The sequence below is a fragment of the Perna viridis genome, chromosome 8, assembly GCF_037379345.1.
Source record: "Perna viridis isolate PV_CMFRI_1.1 ecotype Kerala chromosome 8, ASM3737934v1, whole genome shotgun sequence".
Taxonomy (NCBI): domain Eukaryota; kingdom Metazoa; phylum Mollusca; class Bivalvia; order Mytilida; family Mytilidae; genus Perna; species Perna viridis.
Window position 1 is genome coordinate 3,115,595 of NC_142452.1, and position 20,508 is coordinate 3,136,102.

The window sequence follows — 20,508 nt, forward strand, 5'->3', positions numbered from 1 at the left end:
ACGTGATTGAGGTTATTTGAAATAGAGCGAAAAAATATAACTGTCGCTGATTCCTTATCATTTAATTTTAGTATCAAAGTTTAACGAGTAAATCATGTCAGGCAAAAGTAAATATTAATATTTTCGATTAAATTCATTTTATTTTTTATTTGGAAACGTCATGATATATATAGTGTTGGGTCGTCGAAAGAGAGAGATACAGTTAATTTCTTTTGAAATCTTACAGTACATTTGGGACGATATTATTTTTATAGCACAATTTATTGCTTTGTGATATCAGGTTCAAGATCGAAGTTTGGCGGTTTAAAAAAAATAATTGATAATTACGTTTGTATTATGGTGATTTTTTTAATTACTGTAATCTAATTTTGTCAAATTCTGATAATTTTTCACAATTTTCATGTTGTTTACATCATGATACTTACTTGAAATGAATGATTTCGCCATATATAGTGTGAATAGTGTTTGACACGTATCGCGGAGCTGTATTGTTGGATTATGTTACTGGATTATTCTGACTTGCAGTTGGACGGGTGCAACTGGCAGAGCAGGACATGTTTATCCTTCCAGAGCACCTGATGTCACTCCCGTTTTTTGCCTTTTCCCGCCGCAGTCGGTATTGAGTTCGCTTTGACATCACGTGACATCCATGATGCTTAACTATGGCAAGTTAACCGATGTAGCTCACAACCTCGCATTTCATTGAAGAACTGTGGTAACAGCCGTGAAATTTAAGGCTCCATTGGGGGCGTTGGTGTCTGGAATATTTTCGATGACTTTTAATTTATAAATTGAATTGGAAATAGTTCACGTGTTGAACCAATAAAATAATTAAAGTACGAAACTTACATGTAGTACAGTGATCACACAGTTCACCAAATAAAATTTCAATCAGATTTGGGATTAAAAAAGAGAGAATATGCGTCGGTTATCTTTTCTTAAAGATAGTACTTGTTTTTTTTTTTTTTGTTTTTTTTTTTGTGACGTCTTATATTCTTTTTTAATGTGAAATATATTTTGATTCTGTTCATTTAATTGTATATGTACAGGTGTAGATCGTCTTTTATCCTTATGTTCACGTTAATGCCATGTTTTTGGATAACGTATTTGAATCACATCTCACTGCTGACCCTCCAGTAATGATCTCCCTTGGTTCGAATTGACATTGGTCCGGTTCGTCCGAGTCTTTCCGTATCCGACTCCAAAATAAGGGAAAATTGTACTTTCAACTTCATGAACATGTTCCTGCTTGTGTAATTCGGAATTGTGTGAACGCAAAGGTGATCTTGACGATAGCTTGTTTAGAAATGGCGACGACAACATCACGAGCTGAAGAAATATTGAACGATGAAGCACTGGCCGAAGAGGTTTGATTGAATTTTTACTAAGGTCTATCCAATTTGGGCAATTATCATATTTGCCCAGGTTTATATGAGTACTACATATATTTTCCCTTCTGTAATTTTAGTTGTTTGACGTTCCATCGACTTTGTTTACACATGATTCTAATTGTTTCGAAAATAATTAAGTCGTTCCTAGGAAACCGATGTGTAATTTTAAAAAAGATATGTACAATCTTTTGGTAAAACTCATCTCCAGGTTTTAAATTTGTTCGTTTCAATCCTGTTGTTATAATTAAGCTGTTAGTGTTAAACTTGTGGATGACTAATTCATTGATTCAAGTAAAATATAAATTGTATCATTCACACTTGTATTTACCTTGGACTTGGTAATTTATGTCATAGGTTTCAAACACTATGGCATGTTGTACCTATTAATGTACACAAATGTATGTGTTCCATGGAATAGAATCTTTAGAGTATACATGTATATGTACAACCTCAGATAAGACAGTGTAACATAAAGTCCCAGTCCTGATTAACATATATACCAATGTGGTATGTTTATCTGATATTTCAGTTTTCTAGGATTCCAACAATCTCTGCTATATGTATATCTGTGTCTCCAGGTCCGTTCCCCAGAATCTTGTTCGCTGTAGTATCTGTTGGACTTCTTGCTTTTTCAACCCAAGTCCATTTGCTAAAAATAGTTTATAATATAAGCAAGAATATCTTATATATGTATAACCATGGCAACAAGAAGGAGACATATGCTTTTGCAGAGAAAACAAACTTTAATTACTTTTACATGTATGTTTACAACATAATTTTTTTTTCCGACTTTCACACTTCTTGACAGTTATGAGAAAAATATTTGTCGCTAAAGAGATTCAGGTTCTCAGATATTGATTAGCCAAAATAGAAAGTGGTGATTGTATGGCATTGTCTATAAAATCTGTTTGGTCAAAGCAACACTGTGACATTTCTGATGTTGTTCTCCCGTAACAACTATTGACTTCATAGACAAGCGATAGCTAGAATTTCTGTCATGACACAGATGTTGAATCTTTTTTGAAAAATTGAAAGAAACAGAATCTACAACTTCAGCTGGTTGTCAATGTTGATCATGAAATTTCTCTAGATGTTAGAAATTTCTATAATCATCTCAGTATCGTTTTAGATTCTATATTTCATATATGTACATTTGTATGTGATAGATGTCTGTGCATCATTTAATTTTGATTGATAACATGTACAAGTGGTAATTGAATTTAAATTTGATTACCCACGCAAGAATACTTCCTAGACGTCAGTTCATCCATGAGCATTATGTCAAAATAATGATTAAAAATAACTGCACGATTTGTTCTTTAACTTACTGTCAACATAGTAATTTAACTTAAGCCAAAATAGATTTGAACGATTTATGATTCACTGGCACCAGGATCTTTATTTCATATAACACTCCCTGCTTGCACCCCTTATCCTTTGAAGTTTAAGTAGCATCTGATATTCCTTCAAAATTTGTAACCATTTTCAATATTGTTTTTATTTCATTTCCTTTAATTCTACCAATTCAATGTTCTCCCCAGGGTTTTTGTTTTGGATAGGGCTGTATCCAGCATGCATGACAGGACATTAATAAGTGAAACAAGAACTTTTAAAGATTAAATATAGGGCAAACATACTCCAAGAGCGAATGGACCTAAGCCAAACACACTCAGAGTGAACACGTTACTAGGGTTCTAGATATTTATTTATTCATTTCATTCATTGTTGTTGTTAGTGCAACTCTTCCTAAACCATTCAGTGGATTTTGATTAAGTTTGGGCATTATATGTACATGTGCATGAAGCAAGATGATTATCATTGGACGCTTTCAAAGGATGATAATCCAATTTAAGTGTTCTAATTTATTTAAACCATTTCAAGGGTATAGAAATCTAATATTAAATAAAATCTTGTTATGAGATTTAGGCAAGAAAGTACATGTATGTTATTACTTTTTATTGACTAGGTCAAGCAAAAAAAATATGTTTAAGGTAATATTGGATGAAGTACATGTAGGTAAAATAATTTTATATAGACTTTTATGGGAGGATTTCTTGGCTGAAATAATACTCAACCAAGAAAAGGATAGTTTAGCATCATTTCATGAAAAATACCATTAAAATGTGCTAGGGTAGGCTGAAAGTAGGGCAGGTAGGGTAACCTTAAACAGAATTTTTTTTTCTGGCCCAAACAGGAGATATATATATACATGTATACATGTATAATATGTATATGACTCTTTGTAGGAACTCCTTGATGAACTTGAAAATGGAGAACTTCCAGCATACATCAGAGAGGCCAGAATAGAACAATTGAAAAAACAGGCAGCTACATTTCATGACATGAAACAAAAGGACCATGGCCAATACTCGTAAGCCATAACACTTTATATTCATTTGTTTAAAAAATCACTATTCATTGCTATGTAATCTGTTGTATATAACTGTATTGTGCTAAAACGAAATGCAACCAGTTTGTTACACAAATAAATCCAAAATAAAATGGGTTAAGGTTTTTCTAAATGAGAAAAAAATTAAGCTCAGTAAAAGAAATTGGGCCAAATTGTGTGTCTACAATGTATTTAATTTCTGAGTATCTCAGTACATGTGCACCTTAAAAGATATACATGTAATATATAGATATAAATGTATCTTGTCAAGTATTGTTGTAACAGAATGTTTTTATCTTTTGTGAAATTTATTACAAAACCAATGCCCATTTATTGTGTATGCCTGTCCAATGTTTGTTGTGTTGTTGTCTGAGTGTAGTGTTCTCTTGTTGTTTTTGGGTTGTTTCTTCTAAGTGTAGTGTTCTCTTGTTGTTTTTGGGTTGTTTCTTCTGAGTGTAGTGTTCTCTTGTTGTTTTCGGGTTGTTTCTTCTGAGTGTAGTGTTCTCTTGTTGTTTTTGGGTTGTTTCTCTTGAAAGTTGTGTTCTCTTTTTGTTTTTGGGTTGTTTCTCCTGAGTGTAGTGTTCTCTTGTTATTTTCGGGTTGTTTCTCCTGAGTGTAGTGTTCTCTCGTTGTTTTTAGGTTGTTTCTCCTGTGTGTAGTGTTCTCTTGTTGTGTTTGGGTTGTTTCTCTTGAAAGTTGTGTTCTCTTGTTGTTTTGGGTTGTTTTAATTACATTTATTAGCATCTTTATTTTATCAGAACATTATTTTTTTCAGAGAACTTGCAGAGGAAAAGAAATTTTTAGACTTAACCACAACAGAGAAAAAATGTGTAGTTCAGTTTTACCATGCTGATTTTAGAAGGTGTTCAATAATGGATAACCATTTAGAGGTAAATGAAAACTTCTTATATTTGTGTTTATTATATTTTTTTTTAACAGATATTATAAGTATCATTGCTTTTTGTCTCTTTACGTCCCCATTTCATTTTAATAGAGATTGATACACCATGTGTATGTTTTCAAACTTGTCTGAGCGAAATGCATAATTGTTGCTTTACTCAAGTAAATCCTGAAAATTCCAATATAATCTGTGAAAACTTTGACTGACCCAACAAACTTTTGTCAGACTTCATGTCCCATGTCATACAAATGTGATTTTATGCCCATAAGATATTACAGCTTTAAAAACTTGTTAATTTTAGGTGTTATCTAAGAAGTACTTTGAGACCAAATTTGCAAAGATCAATGTAGAAATCTGCAAGTTTTTTGTGGAGAAATTAAAGATTCGAACTTTGCCAGCTGTGTTCTGTTTTATCAATGGACAAGTAGTTGATAAGTAAGTATTCTGTGCCATATAAGTAGTTGGTGAGTGTTTCTGTACTGTAATTTGGTAAGTGAGTGTATCTATGCTGTAAGTTGATGAGTGAGTGTTTCTATGCAATAAGTAGTTGATTAGCAAGTATTTCTGTGGCATATAAGTAGTTGGTAAGTGTGTGTTTCAGTGCTGAGCAAGTGTTTTTGTGCTGCAAGTAGTTGATGAGCGAGTGTTTCCATGCTATAAGTTGTTGATAAGTGAGTGTTTCTGTGCTGTAAGTAAGTGCTGAGCAAGTGTTTCTGTGCTATAAGTAGTTGATGAGTGAGTGTTTCTTTGCTGTAAGTAGTTGATGAGTGTTTCTGTGCTATAAGTAGTTGGTAAGTGAGTGTTTCTATGCTATACATGAAGTTGACAAGTGTTTCTGTGCTGTAAATAGTTGGTAAGTGAGTGTTTCTATGCTATACAAGAAGTTGACAAGTGTTTCTGTGCTATAAGTAGTTGGTAAGTGAGTGTTTCTATGCTATACATGAAGTTGACAAGTGTTTCTGTGCTGTAAGTAGTTGGTAAGTGAGTGTTTCTATGCTATACAAGAAGTTGATACATGTTTCTATGCTATACAAGTAGTTGGTAAGAAAGTGTTTATATGGTATACTTGTAGTTGGTAAGCGAGTGTTTCTATGCTTAACTGAAATTCAGAGATTAATTACACAACAGTATGTGAAATTTTAACCCTGAACCGTGTTAATTCTGTATATAGGAGGTTTAATTTAAATGATATCATGCAGTAATCCACTTGACTGATTGTAATTTTCACATAATACAAATTGTTCATAAATAAAAAAAAATATTACCAGTATCTCAACATAGCCTAATTTATTTTTAAGTTAGAGTTAACTAACACATACAGTACCTTCTATACATTGAGATTTCAATATCTGTGTTAATATAATTTCAGAATAGTAGGATTTGAGGAATTGGGAAATACAGATGATTTTCAGACAAGTTTGTTAGAGAAAAGATTTGGGCTATCAGGTAAGTTATTCAAGTAAAACAGGTTTAGATCACTTATTAGTATCTTTCTGTTGCCACAAGTGAGAAAAATGAATATGAACAGGTAAATAACTGATGTCAAGTATTGCAGCTTGAAAATGAAGGAATATGATAAGTATTATGAACACCGATTTTGCTTCTTTAAAAAAAAAAAAAATTCAGCGAGACTGCATCTTTTAGAATCAAGTCAAGTATGTTTGTCACCATTTCCAATTGAAAAAGATATGGAGTAAAGGGACATTGGTTTTAATCAACCGGGTTTTTATTATTATTATTTTTTTTTTTTTTTGAGAAAATGCAAAAGACAACACTCTGCCCTTATATGATAGCAAATAGACACAATGATTACATACTTCAAAAATGTTTACATTTCCCATTTTAAGCCTTCATGCATCAGTTATAATGTTTTTGTTAAGTGTTATAGATTTCCCTCCCTGAATTCTTCCTGTGTTTCACTGGTAATTTGTTTGTACGTTCAGTTAGGAAAGAGGGGGATTCCTTTTCTTCTTCATACAGAACAGGGCATTTATATTGTAGAAGCCAGTTTTATATGAACATCATGTTAATGAAATATCCTTTAATTTCCAGGAGTAATAGAGTACGCAGGAGATGAGGAAGACAGAAGTAAAAAAACAATATTTGGTTTTAAAAAATCAAAAAACAATGACGATAGTGACAGTGATGAAGATGATGAAAATGATTGGAATTAAATTATTTAATATAATTGTTGTTTGTTAAGCTATAGTGGAATGGTGGTTCAACACACTACAACATAAAATGGTTAAGGGTGTTACAACTGGATTTTTATGAGTACAGGATCTGTAATCATATCCTGGGTTTCTTTGTTATCTTCAAATTTTTTGCTTTATTCTCTTTGGATACATATACTTATTGTGATTCTTTCATACACGGAATTATCATTAAAATTTTAATATTTGATCATTAAATGTAAACGTCAAATTTTGAAGGTCATTAATAACTTTTATTCTGAGTCAGACATGTTATCGCAATCCAAATGCAGTTGTATCAACTGTTGATGGTTAGACCTTTCACATTATATCAAGTTATGACTAATTGGTATTGTATATTATCATTATTCCTTACCATATTTCTTTAAATACTGATGCAAAATAATGTCATTTATTTTTGCACTTTATTGCTGGCAAAAAAGCCAAGGACATTAGCCAATTTCATTTATGATTGATGGCAATATGCCTGTTCTTTCAATCTAAAACTTAATATCACAACTGGATTAGTCAGCATCATACTTAGGTGCCATATATCTTGTTAACTGAAGAATATCCTAAGCTCTTTGTGATGCCATGAAATTCCAACTTTGAATGGAGTTACCATATAAATTAAGAATGTTCTTAAATTGATATTGTTTGATACACAATATGTACCAGGTACCTGATCATGATTTATTGCCTTTTTTATTTGACAGATTTTATGAATTATAAGACTTCTAAGTCTTTAGCATGTAATATTACAGAAACACTCTACGAGTCTACTGACAAGATTTTGTTCAAACTTTGTAGAATTGTTTGTCACCACTTGTATTTATACACAGTTTCACTGCCATTTCTATTTGAAATATTTTACTTTAAGTATGGGTCTTTTTCTTCACTTTACACTATCAAACAATGTGACTGTTCATCACCACAATGTCATGTAATTGATCCTATCAAAGCAAGTTTTGATTGGAGAATTTGATGGTAGTTTTAACATTTATAATGTGAATATAACACTTTTGGACTTGGTTTTTTTTTATTATTTTTTAGGACTGTTAATCACCCCTCATTAATCAGATCATATTGCAATAATTATAATAAATACTGAAGTTATTACCCGTACACAAATAGGAGAGTTCTTCGTGATGTCATCACTTACCTGTGATTGGTTGGCAAAAAGTCCATTGGGTGGCATGGGGCATCAACTTTAAATCATCGTAACTTTTTCATTTTTTAAGATCATTGAAAATTCTTTTGGTTTCTAAAATTGCAAATGTCTATTACCCATTTTTGTTGTATAAAAAACAACATGCTTAGGAGGGCACAGGTCGAACCCTGAACAGTTGGAGCAAGAATGGACACCATTAGAACTTGATACAGCTTTGAATTATGACTACGATTAGATATTTGACACAGGATATGAATTTTGCCAAAATAGAAGTGTTCACATTTTGACCGCGTAATCCTAAATAGCTCAAATCCAACAAAAACAATTCCAACCTTCCTTTGAGGGTATGGCACAATTTCAAAGCGATCCATTCCCTTTTACTGAAGTTATACCAAAAGTCAATCCTTGTTTTCCCTTTTCTGGTATGACATCTTGTAGTAAACTTTATATTAGATCATTCACTTTTAATCAAACAAGTCTCTGAACATAAGATATTAAAGTGCTTGTTTCAGGTCCTCAATTAACAAAAGATTCAAGTCTTAACCCACCAAACCAATCCAAGTCTTCCTGTGGTGGTATGGCACTTAGTAAAGATCCATTCACATCTAGAGTTCTATAGTTATAATATATGAAATACTTATTTTGTCCCCTAAACCATTGGGGCTATAACCCCCAAGGTCAATACCAACCGCCTTTTTGTAGTTTGGAATCTTGTTATAATACTGTGACGACGGCGACACGGACAACGAAGACTGTGCCATACCATTATACGAAAGCATATTTTTGGTTGTATAAAAAATGCTTGTGTTTAGCTCCTCATTCTTCTAGTTACATAGCTCTCGATTGATATTGACTGGTTGCAGTTAAACATCCAGCAACAAATATTTCATACATTTTAGGACGAGAGTGTTTTATCAATCATACAGACCCTGCTTTACAATAGTCCAACCTACTGAGGAGGATTTTTAATGTGAATTTTCACAAACACTGTTGGTAGGCATGTCACCCCATTGGATCATAAGAAATCAACAAGAACTCAAAGAGACTATACTTTATAATATGCCATAAGAAATAAACAAGAACCTGAAGAGTCTATACTTTATAATATGCCATAAGGAATCAACAAGAACCTTAAGAGACTGAATCTTTATTTTTATAATATGCCACAAGAAATCAACAAGAACCCGAAGAGACTATACTTTATAATATGCCGTAAGAAATCAACAAGAACCCGAAGAGATTATACTTTATAATATGCCGTAAGAAATCAACAAGAATCTGAAGAGACTGAATCTTTATTTTTATAATATGTCGTAAGAAATCAACAAGAACCCGAAGACACTATATTTTATAATATGCCGTAAGAAATCAACAAGAACCTGAAGAGACTGAATCTTTATTTTTATAATATGCCGTAAGAAATCAACAAGAACCCGAAGAGACTATACTTTATAATTTACCGTAAGAAATCAACAAGAACTTGAAGAGACTATACTTTATAATATGCCGTAAGAAATCAACAAAAACCTGAAGAGACTGAATCTATACTTTACAGTATGCTGTAAGAAATCAACAAGAACCGGAAGAATATGCCATAAGAAATCAACAAGAACCGGAAGAGATTGAATCTATACTTTATATGCCGTTGTTTTACATAACAAAGTAACAATTTCCTTGAGACAATAAAACAAGTGAAGTTTAACAACAAAGTACTGGAATACATAAAACTGAAAAGGGTCTTCACATTTAAGTACAGCCAAGTATCAAACACAGTAAAATTCCATAACTATTGCACATGGCGGGTTAAAAGTAAAATGTGTCGCCTTTGAAAAAAAAAACTCAAGAAAAGTACTGGACTAAACTGACATTTAAAACACATTGCAATTTAATCCATATTTTGAAGAAAAAAAGAACAATTTGTTACTAATATGACTTTTAAACTTCTATCATGCACGTTCTGTGTGTGCAATACTTCCCTTACATCACCCTATCTATTCAGTTGAAGGCAGACCAGTACTTCATAAAAAGCATGCACATCCAATATTCTCTTGATATGAAATCATAAATAAAATATAACTCTGTACAGATGAAAGGGTGGCTTTTATATAACAGCACTGTGAAAAATCTTAAGCAAATTTTGACATATTGTGAAATCTACCAAGGCTCTCAAAACAACAATACTACATAATTAACTAGGGCAATGTTAAAACTTGCTAAAGAGTTTTTTGTTTTTAATCTAATTGCAGTTGCCCAAGTTTTGGCAAGTCAGGAGTCATTTAACCTGTGGTGAATTCTCATTTTTGATGATTACATTTATAAATTTCTGACAAATAAAATAAATCACTCTTCTTCATGTGCATATATAAGCCGTTCAAATATAAATATTTGGAAAAGAAAACAAATTACATGAAAAATACTTTTTTGGACTTATTACAGGTTAAACAACTCTTAACTTGACAGAATGCATCAAATCATAAATAACAGTAATTAAATATAAATATATCTTGTATAACAAACTGTAACAAAAAACAGTTAAGAACTTGTATCATTGTACTGTTAATGATAACAATATTGACACTTGCTTATCTTTAATACTATGCCTTAGCCTTCCCAAAAATAATAAGCACTTTAAAGTAACTGGTCAATTCCCAAAAATGTTACTTGACAAACAAACAGCCACTAGGTAGTTAACATGATTTAAAGCAATACCCTCTTTTCCTGCATTCCCACCCTAATTTACCAATCATAAACTTATAAATTATAATTAGGGCAGTGTATTAACAAGCATTCAATGCATCAGTTTAAGTCATACACAAGCCCTTCTTTTTACTATACTTGAACTTAAATCAATTCATTTCATGCTGTAGTCAAAATTGTCTCACACAGACTTTCTGGAGATGGCATTTGTAAGTGTTCCTAAACTGTCATTAGAGATTCTGTTTAATACAAGATAAACTGCTTGTGAACAGGTAACACTTTTGATAATTGATGCCTGGTATTATTATGATAAAAACCAACAATCATGTAGCACTTTACTAATTTTTTATAAAGCAACCATATAGCTAGTAACCAATATATATATACATTCTCATCATGGTACCAAAACCCTATCATTAATGAACATGATGTCAAAAGCAATATAAGCTGATGTTGTGTGAAAAAAGGAAGAAAAAAACAGAACGAATTTGGTAAAACTGACAATTCAATGCATTTAGTCCATGAATTAATACAGAATTATAAGGTAACAAAAATATCATCACAGCAAATCTTTTGTACAGATTTAAAAGTTGCAATCAGAAAATGTTTAAATTAGTTTGGAACCTTAATTTTTTAGAAATATCATTGAAAATATCTATAAACAGGAATAAACACAATATAATTAACAAACAAAAATCAATAAAACAAGCTAACAAATAAAACAAAACTGTTTTGATCTGGTATTTCCAGAAAATCTAGTAGTACATTGATTCAGAGAAGCAAAAATTCTGCACTGTAAAAATATTGAAGCCACATATCAGAGTCAATTTTGTCTGTAATGAAAGTAATATTCCCTTTCTCAATACTTCAACAGTACAATTTATAAAGCTTACCTGTTCAAGTTTTCACATGAATCGGTACAAATTAAGTTGTATGATGGACGATTTTAAGAAATCCTGATCTGGAAGATACAATAAACAACAAAAATCATAAAAACAGATTCAAGAACAATGCAAAAAATATAGGTAGAGTCAATGCACCAAAACACTGAGAAACAACATAAAATAATGATTTAGTATTGGTTCTTAAGTTTACAAGGTTTTAAGCAATGATACAACACAGTGTGGCTGTTAAATAAAGGCTGAAAGTTTTCTTTATATTAACAATTCAAATGTTTACCATCATGTCAACAAATAAATAAAATTTCATATTTTTAATTTTCAGAAACCTTAACGAATATTAACAATAAATTAAATTATTTTACCATAATAATAACAATTAACAAATTTGTATGACTTTTGATAATATCAATTAATATATCACAGAATAAAGTCAGAAATATGTTAAACAAAAATTTCTTGGAGATGACATGAACTTTCCTATCATTTAAGTTGATATAATTTTTTGATTGGTCATTATTCAAAGGATGAAAAATTAATCACATGTAATCAAGACAATACCAATAAGTTCCTTAATATTCTAATCTTATTTAATGATTTTAAGTAATCAAGGTCATAATCACTCCTTTGAAAGTTTAATTCATACTCAAACTTCTTGATAAAATATCTCTTTTTCTTTCGTAAAATTTAATTTTTAAACTCAGCAAGAAAGATTATGTAGTAACCATTTCCTATCACAATCACTAGTATGTCTTTTAACTTGTTAGTTGCAAGTTTTTCTAGCTGCTACCAACATGCAACTTTACAGTCCAAGTATGTAAATATGGTTGTACGATGAACAGAAAATATTTAGCAAATACATGTCACCAGAGCGATAGGAAAGTTATATCAAAGAAAGCACATGTTCAACTAAAAAAATACTGTAACTAGAGTTCAAAAATCACAGCTGCTAATTTTGGCATATTAACACATTTACTGGTCACAATGCCTTTACCTGCCTTTTAAATGGTCTATTTTCTTTCTGCTGTACCTCCTCTTAGCATTTAATAAGTTTTCAATTTCTTTTTCCTATATGATTGTACAACATTTATTTCTGCTTACTAGCTATTTCAAATGAATTCTCTGATTTAAGCAAACTAAAGATGAAAAAGGTATAAACTAACGTCTCCCAAACACCACAAAAAGGCAAATACAAATGGAAGCTATGTATGTACAGTAATGCTGTTATTACAGTTTCAATAACTACCTTAAGCCAAAATATACCATCAATTTTGTGGAGTTAAAATGGACCTGAATGCCTCCAATAGGCTGAAATTTGGAATTATCCAATAACGTCATCAATTCATTTGCTTGAAGATGTTCCAAATAATTAGATTACAGCTCTTGAAGAATAATTGTCATTTATTAAACAACTGCTCCTGAAATACTCAATTACAATTTCTGTCCACACATTTTTTGCATGGTATATTTGGACCTGAAGTTTTACAAACATCAATCTGACTATATGAAATATAATTTGTAGGAGAGAAACTTCTTATTATAATGATATTGTCAGTATAACAAATTTTTATCACAGATTTCAATACAATGTGTAAACCCAGTTCTCTGTACGTATCACTATCGGCAAGGATGATGTAAATGTGTGAGGTCACTTGACAACTGAACCAGCTGCGGGCCGAACACTTTTCGCTGAGTCGTCAATGGATATGATCCATCCTTCCATGGACAGTCCGCTTTTGGCGCAACTCGTTCCGTTCCCTTGCAACTTGCAATGAAATTAGGAAGTTATCCATTTCCAAACAATACAGTACAAATACACACAATCATATCATATTTGCCTTAAATCCAGAGTAGCTTAAAACCTTGTACCTACACCATATTACTACTTTACAGAAACTTTCTCCTTGCCATTAGACAGTTATCTCATTCGATGTCTTCATGGCAAAGGAAATGTGCCTCGTTAATATATAAATACTGTGCTAAGAATTGGACCATGGATCATTATTTGTAAAATCCCATATACAAAATCTCAACAGGGTAATAGAATGATAGAGACAACATTTCTGTGAATCTGACCATAAATGAAAAACACACCATTACTCCTTTACAACTACGATCAATCAAAAAACAGCTAAAAATTCTCCTCAAAGACAATCAATTACTGATAAAATTTCACATAACGCAACACCAAGTGCACTTTTTACAAAACAGTTGGACTGAACCCCCGACGTTGCACATTCCCTCTGTCAAGATAGGTCTCCAATCTTTTACTTGGTCTCTTTAGGAGCCTCAGCTGCTGTTCCTGATTGGGAGGAACCTTCAACAAACTCTGACAACATGTCCCGAAATCTGCCCCAAGACCTCTCTGGAATGGTAACTGCAGTGCGATAGTTAGATCGTACCTAAAAAAAAATAGATAAAACAACTGCTGTTGAATGCATATTCTCCTCCTGTACTGGCACAGCAAATCGGTCTGCCTTAATGCATACCTGAATTAACAAGGTCAAACAAAGCGGAAAATCTGAAGTTAATATACAGTAAAAAAATTATAACAGTAAAATCATGATTTGAAAAAGCGGATGAAAATCAGGTTTGTTAATGTGAGTTGATTGTCCAAATTTTGTCCAAGAGGAGGAGTAAATTTACATGACAACAAATGCATTTCTTCTACTCTAAATAAGGTTTACAGATATTTAACAAGGCAAGTTTTATTTCACATTTTATTTCTAACATAACTTCAGTCATGATTCCTACACTAACCTCAGAAATCCTCAAATACACTCCACGTCTGTTAGATCCAACATCAAAGTAGAAGACTTTGTTTTCAACCCGCAGGTACTTACTCTCAGGAAGTTCTCCTTGACCTTCTACAAAATTAAATAAGAAACCTTATAGAGTTAATAAAGAATCTCTTAAATAAACAACTTATGAGAGGTAAAAGAGATTTTTAGAATCTTTTGAGGGTTAATGTCTACATTTGCCAGAATAATTGTTCAGTGCTGAAGACAGACCAAACTATTTATCTGTAGTGAGCTATAATTAAAACTATTCAAAAATCTTCTAAGAACAATTCTGATAGAACAGATAACATGTCTACACCTGTGTCACTGTCAATTGTCAGCACATAAATGAATCATCATTAAGCCAAGTTAAAAAACTAGAGTGTGGGGTGCAAATTACAAAAAGTATGTATTTATGATAGCATATGCTGCTAAAAATGGCTCAGCCTAACAGGTAAAAATTTAATTTCAATATTTGTCAAATGTCATAATAGGAGGAATACATCTTGAACATGTAAATAAACACTGTGTAAAGTTTGAATATCATTGATTTTATTCTTTTTGAGTTAGATTGAATGTAATAGGTAGCATCCACAAAGTGAAGAATTCACTAAAATATGGGGAAAAAATTGTTGATTCTTCATAACAAGAGGTGCACATCTTCAATAATGTATACAAACACTGTGCATAGCTTGAATAATCTTGCTTTTAATATTTTTTGAGGTCTTAATACAAATTACACAAAGAAGTTACCCATAAGCATGACAGACAGGCAGACCAATTTTGGTGATCCAGGTAAAAACTATTATGACCCAAAAAATTCTATGACCTTATTTGTACTTGAATAGCCCATGCAAAGCTGCACATTCAAACCAAATTTGCTTCATCAGGAAAATTTTTTTCTAATCTGCTGTGCGATGCTGATTCTGAATGGCTGATGACAAGCTAACTGTACAAAGCAAGAAATTAGCCAGTTAGCTGGATGAATATTTGGGAAATGGGCATGTACTAATACAAGTTTTGAAGGTAATAAATTTTGACCATTATTAAAATTCAAAATTTTCTAATACTCTGTCACTTTATAAACAGGAATATTTTGTATGATTCTGTAGTATACCTACTCATGTACTACATTATGATAAAGTCAATGAATTTTATGTTTATCTTAATAAAATGAATAAGGAATGATGTCAGAATTGCAACACAGCAACTTACACACTACTCATCCAGCTTACTGTTTAATAAAGAATACTTAAGCTTAAAATAACAACAAATAAAACAATATGTACCATCTGACTCACCATGGTCGTCAGTACCAAACTCATCTAATAAATCCGTTAATGCATCTCGAAACTCAATCATTCCTTGAGCAGGAATGGCTATTTGTGACCTCGGTCCACCTCGTGGACGAGTCTGGGCTACCTAATCATGGCAAATAAATCTTAAATGATTAGTTATTGTACATCATATTCTTACCTATATCAATCTGCAATTAAAATATTTAACAGGTGATAGAACTTAAGTAATTCATAATGTTCTCATAGTTAACCTATACAATCTATAAAGAACTCAATAATAAAACAAAAAGACAGTTATCATTACTTGCTCAAAAACTGCATATTAACTAGGGCTGAATTCATTAAAAAAAATGTTATTTTATTTAAAAAATACTGGAAAAAAGCAGGGAATATCAATGGACTTACCCTTAAGAACCTTCCACGTTGATTTTCTTTAAGGTCAAGGTAATAGCGTCTATTATCTTTGATCATGGTTTCACTTTTTAGTTTACCATCTTCAGGTAAGTTATCTGGATTAGGAGGACCTACAATTTATTAAGATCAGTGTTCTCTAACACCAACAAACTTCCATGACAATTAGTCAGGGTATGATCAGATAAATCTTCTGCCAAATGTATTGTCTAAAAAATATTCAAGAAAAACACTCGTCATAACTTTTCCCACATACTTGCACCAAGTTCCGTGAAATTGAAACCTGTTCATGAAGAGGAGGTAAACTGAATAACATTCAATACATTTCTTTCCTGAGGCTGAAAAATATCAACGACTTTCATAATTACAGATAAAACATACCAAGTGAGGCATAATGTTCACTGAAATCAGTTAAATAATCCCTGAACTCTGCAGCGGTAGACATCGCCAACAGGAGTCTGCTTTTCTTCCCGCCTGCACCAACCTACAATTCAACAAACTGAATAGCATAATAAATGTTAATAATTTTTTTTAAATTTAAACTACCAGTAGTTAAAAGTGCTACAAAAACCAGTCAAGTTATAATATTATCTTGTATGTCCCATCTTGATACTGGTTTAAGACTTTTGTCTTTTGTCCTGTCGTACTGGTTACAGATTTCAGTTGTGTTTGTCCTGATTAAATATCATATGTCCCATTGAAAAGCAATTTACTAAGATAATTTCAAGAAAGGACACAACAAAGGTAAGCCACAGCCATAAAGAATAGATAAAAATATTTTTTTAAAATTAAGTATAAATGAACAAGACGTTGCTTGTCATGGTAGGTATACCCAACCATTCAGGAAGTTTATATCAGACAGCACCCACAATGTCCCTATTAATACATTATGAATAAATATTTGACTCAAAAATTTTCTTCCATCTAAAATTCAAGCCTTTATGTATTAAGTTCAGTATTATATAATACCTGGTTTTCAATTATACAAGTAAAATGATTGAAATTCAATGATTTTCAAGGGGAAGGGAAATTAGACATCATATTTTAAAACTTGCATGAATAAATCTTTTACTTTGTTCAGATCCAAAGAAATTAAAAAATACATCAATTTTCCTTTATAAAAGTACAAATGTATACTAAAATCACTCACTTCTGCTATTTTGATAAACCGGCCACGTCTATTCTGTTTAACATCCAGATAAAATCTCTTAGATTGTATCTGTAATGTCTTAGTAGCCAACTCCTGCTCACCAGAGCCTGCAAAATATATCACATACACAGTTCGACAGTTTTAAATCTCATTAAAAACAAGCAAATAACTGCATCAGAAAGAATTGTTGGATTCAGTACCAGCAATAACTTCCACTGAAGCATTATATAAGTACAATGAACATTCATGTATTAGAAACTTATAGTTTATTCTTTAATATTACTGAATCTATGATAAGAATTATCAGTTCAGAAATTCATTTCAGACATGATTTTAAGAAGCCAACATAAAAAGCAAAAATTGGCAAAATTAAACCTATTTTTTGTAATCTGATGCAGTGATGGTCCTCTTATGTTTCAATATAGGGCTGATTTGTACCAATATTTTGTAAACTGTATCAAAAAGGAATATTCCCTTGTGAATTTAGTCTGGCATGCTACGAAGTCTGGTTTTCAATGACTATGCCTCTCTATCCTTATTTTTATGATAAATCACTGGTAAAATTTTAAGACCTTATTATATTAATTTTTAGGCATTTGTGATGTTTGAAATTCAGAGATTTAATGAGAAAAATGGAATTTGCAAGATTTATGCCAACTTAAATAGCACCATGATAAAATTCTATCAAAATTAAGTCAACTAAAATTCATGAATGTTTCTGTCATATTTTCTTGTAAATTTGATTAGAAAATGCTATATAGCGAGTTAACCCCACACCAGTGGTCAAAATATTGAGCCTCAAATAATATTTGAAACAACAATCAATGGACACGTTTTGTTTCTCTACATGTAAGCTGGATATTCTTTTATTCAATTTCAAAAAAATTATTATGATTGTAATTGCTACCCTACTTCATGAATGGATGAATGACAGGGTCATCAGCTGCCATTATTGTTTTTGTTTAACCTAGTTCCTAAACAAATGTGAACATTTTCAGTCACGCGTACATTTCATTATTATTTGACATGGGTGAAAAATGCATCCTACATGGCAAACCATTACTAGTAATCAGATCATAGGTTTTAATGTTACTGTATTTTGATAAGCTTCAATTGAGTGTCACAAAAAAATGTTGTGTTTCTGATTTCATCACTAAGAAATTAAAGGGTCAGCAGGTCAGATTCATATTATTTCTTTTTGTATTTATTTCCAAATGTAAAAGGGGCATCTGGAAAATTAACATGTTTGTACGGAGTCCAATGGCGAAATTTGTTTTTCAAATCGGAAATAACATCTTCATTGTTTTGAAGAAAATACTTCCGATTTTCAAGGATTGTATCCATCAAGGCATGTTTTCTGACTTTTTTTTATCAGCTGCTTTACCTAACTGTCTGCTAATAGTTAATTGCTGATATATCTTGAAAAAATTAAGTTGATTGGCAAAGTCTGTGAATGAAAACAGAACTGGCCAGACTGTGTCACTATATTGTTTGATGTAGGAATAAGAGTTCGAGGGTCAAGAAAATCAGGATACCAAAACATCAACCAGCAAAATTAAGACGGCTACTTGATTTTCAAAAATGGATTAACTCCTGCAAAATTTTTATCAGTCTACCTACTACCTTTTTTTCCTGCAACTTAAAATACTACTCACACCCATGAAAACACAATCTTTTAAGCCCTAAGGGTGATTTTTTGACTGGAAAATAGGAATCATTAGGCTGAATTAAAAATCCATGTTTCCTGTAACCCAACCCACCCTTTTTTTAACCTACTGACCCTAATATTTTTCATTCAGTTGTCAAAAAATTAAAAGTGACGTAGACTGAACAACCTTGTCTTAAATCACACGTTTCAACAGCTAATGGAAAATGTTCATAATTTGCCAAAATAAAGACCATTAATTCTGTATAGACACGATCAGTTCAAAACATGTCCAAAAACTTACTATAAACGTCCAATTTTCTGAAAAATGAAGAATTTTCTTCAAAAAAATGTGTTTTACCACAATTATGGTGACATAGCTTATCCGTCTAAAAAATTTAGAACAAAACAAGAAAAAAGTACAAAAAAATTCCTAGCTCACTTGGAATAGTGGAAAACAATGTCCCAACAAAAAAAAACTAATAAAAATGCAACCTACTAACCCCAATTTTTTCAGGTTACGGGAAAGACAACACTTTTTTTTCTTTGCCTTAAGTACATTTTGCATCAGCTGCATTTTAAAATTTAGGAGATGATTCACAAGATCCACTGGTTGAGAATGATTCCAATCATAATATGATTGCGATATAATTCTACTCTCAATACTTAGCTAACTTACAGAAATAAAGAGGAGATTCAATGGGGCACAGAATTCTCCATCAAGTATAAGCCTAGCTGCCCTCTTTTGTAGTCATAAATTTTCTTTTGTACAATTGCCCCAATTAAAACTACAGTAGTCAATTAATGAAAGAATTTAGCTTCAGTAAAACAGTTACCTTGTCTCAAAGTTTACTTTTAATCCTAAACAGAAGATGAAATGTACTTGAAATTTGTGTGCATACAATGTTTATTTGTTTTGAACTACTGGGGCCATTAGACTTGTATCTTCATTATAAGTTCATTTGTATACATTTTTGTGCAACGTGTTGTAAAGGAGCATCGGCTGTGGAGTGTCGTCATAATATTATAAAAGACTTTGGCATACACAGCATGCCTAACAAATCAAATCAATTCTTAATTTTGCTGTATGTGCAAAAAAAGGTTCATGAATTTCAATTTTGATCGAAATCAGGTCATTTTTCTCGCCATTTTGATTGCACCAGCTGACAGCAACCACCTTGCGTTCTAAATGAATTGCGATACTACAAAGTAATTATAGTAAAAACTGATGTTCGCATTGAAATGAAGTGATCATTTTCGGAAGGAACGTATTAAGAAAGTGTTAAGCAGGGGGAAACCCCGCTTTTCTGTCAAATTACTAGCATTGAACGGGGTCACTGGAAATACAAGATTTCCAGTTTCGCTTTAATTCTCAGCGCATAAAAATGTACAGCCTCAATTGGTAGACTTTGGTGAGAAAAAATGTTATCTGTGAGAAGACTGTACCCTGCCCCTGATGCTCTTGTTGTTCATCACCGCTCTCCCGGTCCGACATGGTGCAACCCTTCCTGTTCTGCCGAAGCCTCCTTCTAAACCCTCATGAATAATTCATAAATTAATTAGATGACCAGAATAAATAAATAA

At 31.9% G+C, this 20,508-nt stretch overlaps 2 protein-coding genes across 4 annotated transcripts; one reads left to right on the forward strand and one right to left on the reverse strand.

Moving 5' to 3' along the window:
• The first annotated feature begins 1,153 nt into the window (after positions 1-1,153).
• LOC148608960 (uncharacterized) lies at positions 1,154-6,869 on the forward strand. The gene is made up of 6 exons (XM_088541890.1): positions 1,154-1,367; positions 3,638-3,762; positions 4,556-4,670; positions 4,983-5,116; positions 6,051-6,127; positions 6,734-6,869. The coding sequence occupies exons 1-6, from the start codon at positions 1,308-1,310 to the stop codon at positions 6,853-6,855; spliced, it is 633 nt and encodes a 210-aa protein (XP_088398016.1). The 5' UTR covers positions 1,154-1,307; the 3' UTR covers positions 6,856-6,869.
• Positions 6,870-9,662: 2,793 nt separating this feature from the next.
• Positions 9,663-20,498, reverse strand: LOC148608961 (transcriptional regulator protein Pur-beta-like). 3 transcript variants are annotated; one of them, XM_088541889.1, is made up of 7 exons: positions 20,371-20,498; positions 17,280-17,386; positions 16,511-16,613; positions 16,124-16,227; positions 15,710-15,842; positions 14,401-14,507; positions 9,663-14,042 (listed from the first exon to the last, which is right to left on the reverse strand). In XM_088541889.1, exons 1-7 carry the CDS (start codon positions 20,417-20,419, stop codon positions 13,908-13,910), a joined length of 738 nt encoding a protein of 245 aa, XP_088398015.1. In that variant the 5' UTR covers positions 20,420-20,498; the 3' UTR covers positions 9,663-13,907. The 3 variants fall into 3 exon arrangements, with proteins under 3 accessions (XP_088398015.1, XP_088398014.1, XP_088398013.1); XM_088541888.1 differs by having other exon boundaries at positions 15,722-15,842; positions 16,124-16,242; XM_088541887.1 differs by having other exon boundaries at positions 16,124-16,242; positions 20,371-20,497.
• Between the last annotated feature and the right edge of the window lie 10 nt (positions 20,499-20,508).